This window comes from Oncorhynchus mykiss, chromosome 13 (genome assembly GCF_057628025.1).
Source record: "Oncorhynchus mykiss isolate SJ-2025 chromosome 13, ASM5762802v1, whole genome shotgun sequence".
Classification (NCBI taxonomy): Eukaryota; Metazoa; Chordata; class Actinopteri; order Salmoniformes; family Salmonidae; genus Oncorhynchus; species Oncorhynchus mykiss.
This window is the reverse complement of record NC_143034.1, coordinates 77,282,756-77,291,370: the sequence shown is the minus strand read 5'-3', so window position 1 is coordinate 77,291,370 and position 8,615 is coordinate 77,282,756. Positions and strand designations below refer to the sequence as shown.

At 44.7% G+C, this 8,615-nt stretch overlaps 1 protein-coding gene across 2 annotated transcripts in view; it reads right to left on the bottom strand.

Annotated features, from left to right (window-relative positions):
* syt17 (synaptotagmin XVII) overlaps nucleotides 1-8,615 on the bottom strand; it is an 83,654-nt gene that overhangs the window by 13,669 nt on the left and 61,370 nt on the right. For both annotated transcript variants that reach the window (XM_090197762.1, XM_090197764.1), the window contains one exon: nucleotides 8,022-8,142. In XM_090197762.1, coding sequence (XP_090053888.1) covers nucleotides 8,022-8,142 — 121 coding nt within the window. The remainder of the gene's footprint in view (nucleotides 1-8,021; nucleotides 8,143-8,615) is intronic.

Genomic DNA, 8,615 nt, shown 5'->3' with positions numbered 1-8,615 from the left:
ATTACCTGATCCCCAGGTGTGTTATTCAGGTTTCTGCAGTTATTACCTGATCCCCAGGTGTGTTATTCAGGTTTCTGCAGCTATTACCTGATCCCCAGGTGTGTGTCAGGTGTGTGTCAGGTTTCTGCAGTTATTACCTGATCCCCAGGTGTGTGTCAGGTGTGTTATTCAGGTTTCTGCAGTTATTACCTGATCCCCAGGTGTGTGTCAGGTGTGTTATTCAGGTTTCTGCAGTTATTACCTGATCCCCAGGTGTGTGTCAGGTGTGTGTCAGGTTTCTGCAGTTATTACCTGATCCCCAGGTGTGTTATTCAGGTTTCTGCAGTTATTACCTGATCCCCAGGTGTGTGTCAGGTGTGTTATTCAGGTTTCTGCAGTTATTACCTGATCCCCAGGTGTGTGTCGGGTGTGTTATTCAGGTTTCTGCAGTTATTACCTGATCCCCAGGTGTGTGTCGGGTGTGTTATTCAGGTTTCTGCAGTTATTACCTGATCCCCAGGTGTGTGTCAGGTGTGTTATTCAGGTTTCTGCAGTATTTAACTGGTCCACAGGTGTGTGTCAGGTGTGTTATTCAGGTTTCTGCAGTTATTACCTGATCCCCAGGTGTGTTATTCAGGTTTCTGCAGTTATTACCTGATCCCCAGGTGTGTTATTCAGGTTTCTGCAGTTATTACCTGATCCCCAGGTGTGTTATTCAGGTTTCTGCAGTTATTACCTGATCCCCAGGTGTGTTATTCAGGTTTCTGCAGTTATTACCTGATCCCCAGGTGTGTGTCAGGTGTGTTATTCAGGTTTCTGCAGTTATTACCCGATCCCCAGGTGTGTGTCAGGTGTGTTATTCAGGTTTCTGAAGTTATTACCTGATCCCCAGGTGTGTGTCAGGTTTCTGCAGTTATTACCTGATCCCCAGGTGTGTGTCAGGTGTGTGTCAGGTTTCTGCAGTTATTACCTGATCCCCAGGTGTGTTATTCAGGTTTCTGCAGTTATTACCTGATCCCCAGGTGTGTTATTCAGGTTTCTGCAGTTATTACCTGATCCCCAGGTGTGTTATTCAGGTTTCTGCAGTTATTACCTGATCCCCAGGTGTGTGTCAGGTGTGTTATTCAGGTTTCTGCAGTTATTACCTGATCCCCAGGTGTGTGTCGGGTGTGTTATTCAGGTTTCTGCAGTTATTACCTGATCCCCAGGTGTGTGTCGGGTGTGTTATTCAGGTTTCTGCAGTTATTACCTGATCCCCAGGTGTGTGTCAGGTGTGTTATTCAGGTTTCTGCAGTATTTAACTGGTCCACAGGTGTGTGTCAGGTGTGTTATTCAGGTTTCTGCAGTTATTACCTGATCCCCAGGTGTGTTATTCAGGTTTCTGCAGTTATTACCTGATCCCCAGGTGTGTTATTCAGGTTTCTGCAGTTATTACCTGATCCCCAGGTGTGTTATTCAGGTTTCTGCAGTTATTACCTGATCCCCAGGTGTGTTATTCAGGTTTCTGCAGTTATTACCTGATCCCCAGGTGTGTGTCAGGTGTGTTATTCAGGTTTCTGCAGTTATTACCTGATCCCCAGGTGTGTGTCAGGTGTGTTATTCAGGTTTCTGAAGTTATTACCTGATCCCCAGGTGTGTGTCAGGTTTCTGCAGTTATTACCTGATCCCCAGGTGTGTGTCAGGTGTGTGTCAGGTTTCTGCAGTTATTACCTGATCCCCAGGTGTGTTATTCAGGTTTCTGCAGTTATTACCTGATCCCCAGGTGTGTTATTCAGGTTTCTGCAGTTATTACCTGATCCCCAGGTGTATGTCAGGTGTTATTCAGGTTTCTGCAGTTATTACCTGATCCCCAGGTGTGTGTCAGGTGTGTTATTCAGGTTTCTGCAGTTATTACCTGATCCCCAGGTGTGTGTCAGGTGTGTTTTTCAGGTTTCTGCAGTATTTAACTGGTCCCCAGGTGTGTGTCAGGTGTGTTATTCAGGTTTCTGCAGTTATTACCTGATCCCCAGGTGTGTTATTCAGGTTTCTGCAGTTATTACCTGATCCCCAGGTGTGTTATTCAGGTTTCTGCAGTTATTACCTGATCCCCAGGTGTGGTATATGAAGTGTTATTCGTCACATGCTTGATAAACACCAGGTGTGAACTAACAGTGAAAAGCTGACTGAAAGGTCCTTCCCAACAATGCAGAGAGAAAGAACATAAAGAAATAATAAAAATGTAATAACAGATACACAATGAGTAATGATAACTTATATACACGGGGTACCAGTACTGAGTCAATGATAACTTGGTTATATACACGGGGTACCAGTACTGAGTCCATGATAACTTGGTTATATACACAGGGTACCAGTACTGAGTCCATGATAACTTGGTTATGTACACGGGGTACCAGTACTGAGTCAATGATAACTTGGTTATATACACAGGGTACCAGTACTGAGTCCATGATAACTTGGTTATGTACACAGGGTACCAGTACTGAGTCCATGATAACTTGGTTATGTACACGGGGTACCAGTACTGAGTCAATGATAACTTGGTTATGTACACGGGGTACCAGTACTGAGTCCATGATAACTTGGTTATATACACAGGGTACCAGTACTGAGTCCATGATAACTTGGTTATGTACACGGGGTACCAGTACTGAGTCAATGATAACTTGGTTATGTACACGGGGTACCAGTACTGAGTCCATGATAACTTGGTTATATACACAGGGTACCAGTACTGAGTCCATGATAACTTGGTTATGTACACGGGGTACCAGTACTGAGTCAATGATAACTTGGTTATGTACACGGGGTACCAGTACTGAGTCCATGATAACTTGGTTATGTACACAGGGTACCAGTACTGAGTCCATGATAACTTGGTTATATACACGGGGTACCAGTCTCTAGTCAATGATAACTTGGTTATATACACAGGGTACCAGTACTGAGTCCATGATAACTTGGTTATATACACGGGGTACCAGTCTCTAGTCAATGATAACTTGGTTATGTACACGGGGTACCAGTACTGAGTCCATGATAACTTGGTTATATACACAGGGTACCAGTACTGAGTCCATGATAACTTGGTTATGTACACGGGGTACCAGTACTGAGTCAATGATAACTTGGTTATATACACAGGGTACCAGTACTGAGTCCATGATAACTTGGTTATGTACACAGGGTACCAGTACTGAGTCCATGATAACTTGGTTATGTACACGGGGTACCAGTACTGAGTCAATGATAACTTGGTTATGTACACGGGGTACCAGTACTGAGTCCATGATAACTTGGTTATATACACAGGGTACCAGTACTGAGTCCATGATAACTTGGTTATGTACACGGGGTACCAGTACTGAGTCAATGATAACTTGGTTATGTACACGGGGTACCAGTACTGAGTCCATGATAACTTGGTTATATACACAGGGTACCAGTACTGAGTCCATGATAACTTGGTTATGTACACGGGGTACCAGTACTGAGTCAATGATAACTTGGTTATGTACACGGGGTACCAGTACTGAGTCCATGATAACTTGGTTATGTACACAGGGTACCAGTACTGAGTCCATGATAACTTGGTTATATACACGGGGTACCAGTCTCTAGTCAATGATAACTTGGTTATATACACAGGGTACCAGTACTGAGTCCATGATAACTTGGTTATATACACGGGGTACCAGTCTCTAGTCAATGATAACTTGGTTATGTACACGGGGTACCAGTACTGAGTCCATGATAACTTGGTTATATACACAGGGTACCAGTACTGAGTCCATGATAACTTGGTTATGTACACGGGGTACCAGTACTGAGTCCATGATAACTTGGTTATATACACGGGGTACCAGTACTGAGTCCATGATAACTTGGTTATATACACGGGGTACCAGTACAGAGTCAATGATAACTTGGTTATATACACGGGGTACCAGTACTGAGTCAATGATAACTTGGTTATATACACAGGGTACCAGTACTGAGTCAATGATAACTTGGCTATATACACGGGGTACCAGTACCCAGTCAATGATAACTTGGTTATGTACACAGGGTACCAGTACTGAGTCAATGATAACTTGGCTATATACACAGGGTACCAGTACTGAGTCAATGATAACTTGGCTACATACACAGGGTACCAGTACTTAGTCAATGATAACTTGGCTATATACACAGGGTACCAATACTGAGTCAATGATAACTTGGCTATATACACAGGGTACCAGTACTGAGTCAATGTTCAGGGGTACCTGTTAAATAAGATAGATATGTACATATAACAAGGAATGAAGGGACAGATTAGTTAAGTTTAGTTTAGTTTATTAGGATCCCCATAAGCTACTGCACATATAAAACGTTTAGGGCCTTCCTCTGACACGGCCTGGTGTAGAGGTCCTGGATGGCACAGCGCTCGGCCCCAGTGATGTACTGGGCCGTACTCACTACCCTCTGTATTGCCTTCCGGGCAGATGCCAAGCAGTTGCTGTACCAAGTTGTGATGCAGCCAGTGAAGATGTTCTCTCAATGGTGCAGCTGTGTCATTTTTTGAGGATCTCAGGGCCCATGCCAAATCTTTTCAGCCCCCTAAGGGGGAGGCCCTCTTCACGGCTGTGTTGGTGTGTGCAGACCATGATCCTTAGTGATGTGGACACCTGCTCCACTACAGCCCCGTCCATGTGAATGGGGGGCTGCTCGGCCCTCTGTTTCCTGTAGTCCACGATCAGCTTCTTTGTCTTGCTGACGTTGAGGGAGAGGTTGTTGTCCTGTCACCACACTGCCAGGTCTCTGACCTCCCTATAGGCTTCCTCAACGTTGAGGGAGAGGTTGTTGTCCTGTCACCACACTGCCAGGTCTCTGACCTCCCTATAGGCTTCCTCAACATTGAGGGAGAGGTTGTTGTCCTGTCACCACACTGCCAGGTCTCTGACCTCCCTATAGGCTTCCTCAACGTTGAGGAAGAGGCTGTTGTCCCGGCACCACACTGCCAGGTCTCTGACCTCCTCCCTAGAGGCTGTTTAATCATCTTCGGTGATCAGGCCTTCCACCATCGTGTGGTCAGCAAACTTAATGATGGTGTCGGAGTCGCGTGTGACCACGCAGTCGTGTGACACTGGCCAGCTGGTCGGCGCATGTTCTGAGTACACATCCTAGTAATCCATCTGGCCCTGTGGCCTTGTGAATGTTCACCTGTTTAAAGGTCTTACTCACATCGGCTATGGAGAGCGTGATCACACAGTCGTCCAGAACAGCTGGTGCTCTCATGCATGGTTCAGTGTTGCTTGCCTCGAAGCGAGCAATGAAGGCATTTAGCTCATCTGGTAAGCTCGTGTCACTGGGCATCTCGCTGCTGGTTTTCTCTTTGTAATCCGTGATAGATTGCAAGCAGGATTAGAGGATTAGTAGGATTAGATTTTAGTCCTGTATTGACACTTTGCCTGTTTGATTGGTCGTCAAAGGGCATAGTGGGATGTCTTATAAGTGTCCAGGTTAGTGTCCCGCTCCTTGAAAGCGGCACCTATAGCCTTTAGCTCAGTGCGGCTGTTGCCTGTAATCCATGGCTTCTGGTTGGGAAATGTACGTACGGTCATTGTGAGGGCAACTTCATCGATGTACGTATTAATGAAGCCGTTGACTGATGTGGTGAACTCCTCAATGCCATCGGGTGAGTCCCGTAACATATTCCAGTCTGTGCTAATTCAGGTATCCCTCCTCTGTTAGTCAGGTATCCCTCCTCTGTTAGTCAGGTATCCCTCCTCTGTTAGTCAGGTATCCCTCCTCTGTTAGTCAGGTATCCCTCCTCTGTTAATCAGGTATCCCTCCTCTGTTATTCAGGTATCCCTCCTCTGTTAATCAGGTATCCCTCCTCTGTTAGTCAGGTATCCCTCCTCTGTTAGTCAGGTATCCCTCCTCTGTTAGTCAGGTATCCCTCCTCTGTTAGTCAGGTATCCCTCCTCTGTTAGTCAGGTATCCCTCCTCTGTTAGTCAGGTATCCCTCCTCTGTTAGTCAGGTATCCCTCCTCTGTTAGTCAGGTATCCCTCCTCTGTTAGTCAGGTATCCCTCCTCTGTTAATCAGGTATCCCTCCTCTGTTATTCAGGTATCCCTCCTCTGTTAGTCAGGTATCCTTCCTCTGTTAGTCAGGTATCCCTCCTCTGTTAGTCAGGTATCCCTCCTCTGTTAGTCAGGTATCCCTCCTCTGTTAGTCAGGTATCCCTCATCTGTTAGTCAGGTATCCCTCCTCTGTTATTCAGGTATCCCTCCTGTTAGTCAGGTATCCCTCCTCTGTTAGTCAGGTATCCCTCCTCTGTTAATCAGGTATCCCTCCTCTTTTAGTCAGGTATCCCTCCTCTGTTAGTCAGGTATCCCTCCTCTGTTAGTCAGGTATCCCTCCTCTGTTATTCAGGTATCCCTCCTCTGTTAGTCAGGTATCCCTCCTCTTGTTAGTCAGGTATCCCTCCTCTGTTATTCAGGTATCCCTCTTCTGTTAGTCAGGTATCCCTCCTCTGTTAGTCAGGTATCCCTCCTCTGTTATTCAGGTATCCCTCCTCTGTTAGTCAGGTATCCCTCCTCTGTTAGTCAGGTATCCCTCCTCTGTTAGTCAGGTATCCCTCCTCTGTTAGTCAGGTATCCCTCCTCTGTTAGTCAGGTATCCCCCCTCTGTTAGTCAGGTATCCCTCCTCTGTTAGTCAGGTATCCCTCCTCTGTTAATCAGGTATCCCTCCTCTGTTAATCAGGTATCCCTCCTCTTTTAGTCAGGTATCCCTCCTCTGTTAGTCAGGTATCCCTCCTCTGTTAGTCAGGTATCCCTCCTCTGTTAGTCAGGTATCCCTCCTCTGTTAGTCAGGTATCCCTCCTCTGTTAGTCAGGTATCCCTCCTCTGTTAGTCAGGTATCCCTCCTCTGTTATTCAGGTATCCCTCCTCTGTTAGTCAGGTATCCCCCCTCTGTTATTCAGGTATCCCTCCTCTGTCGTTCAGGTATCCCCCTCGGTCGTTCTGTTAGTCAGGTATCCCTCCTCTGTTATTCAGGTATCCACTCTGTTATTCAGGTATCCCCTCTGTTGTTCAGGTATCCCCTCTGTCATTCAGGTATCCACTCTGTTATTCAGATATCCCCTCTGTCATTCAAGTATCCCCTCTGTCATTCAGGTATCCCCTCTGCCATTCAGGTATCCCCTCTGTCATTCAGGTATCCACTATGTTATTCAGGTATCCACTATGTTATTCAGGTATCCACTATGTTATTCAGGTATCCACTATGCTATTCAGGTATCCACTATGTTATCCAGGTATCCACTCTGTAATTCAGGTATCCACTCTGTTGTTCAGGTATCCACTATGTCGTTCAGATATCCACTATGTCGTTCAGATATCCACTATGTCGTTCAGACATCCACTCTGTTATTCAGGTATCCTTTTCAGTTATTCAGGTATCCCCTCTGTCATTCAGGTATCACACACCTGACACACTGATGTAACACCACGTGTGTCAGGTGTGTGTTATAGTTGTGATAGAGACTGTAGATATAACATTAGGTATATTAGTAGGTATGTTAATAGGTATATTAATAGGTATATCAGTAGGTATATTAGTAGGTATATTAATAGGTATATTAGTAGGTATATTAGTAGGTATATTAATAGGTATATTAATAGGTATATTAATAGGTATATTAATAGGTATATTAGTAGGTATATTAATAGGTATATTAATAGGTATATTAGTAGGTATATTAATAGGTATATTAGTAGGTATATTAATAGGTATATTAATAGGTATATTAGTAGGTATATTAATAGGTATGTTAGTAGGTATATTAGTAGGTATATTAATAGGTATATTAATTGGTATATTAATAGGTATATTAGTAGGTATATTAATAGGTATATTAGTAGGTATATTAATAGGTATATTAATAGGTATATTAGTAGGTATATTAATAGGTATGTTAGTAGGTATATTAGTAGGTATGTCAGTAGGTGTGTCAGTAGGTACATTAGTAGGTATGTTAGTCGGTATAGTTTACCTGATCCCTGGCACATGTCTGTCTGCAGCAGCTGCTTCGCTCTGATGATGTCAACGTTGAGTCTTCCAGCAGAGGGCAGGTAGTTGAGTGATAACAGCAGCTCTCCCAGCTCTACCTCATTCTGTTAGAAACACAAAACACTGTTGATATCACTCTGTCTGTAGATATGTCTGTCTGACTATCTCAGATAGTCGAGTGATAACAGCAACTCTGTTATCACTCGATGAGGGAGAGTGAGTCTCCATCCCTCTCACTCTATCTCTCTCTCCATCCCTCTCTCTCTATCTCTCTCTCCATCCCTCTCTCCTTACCTCCATCTCTCTCTCTCTCTCTCTCTCTCTCTCAGAGAGAACCCAGGGTGTGTGTCTGTCTAGTAGAGCCCTCTAGTAGCCCTCTAGTAGAACCCAGGATGTGTACGTGTGTGTATAATGTTGTTCTTTAACAGCCTGTTGTTGTTGTGGTGTTGTTGTTGTTGTGTTGTTGTGGTGTTGTTGTTTTTGCGGTGTTGTTATGGGGTTGTTGTGGTGTCGTTGTGGTGGTGGTGTTGTGGTGTTTTGGTGGTGCTGTGTTGTTGTTGTTGTGGTGGTGTTGTGG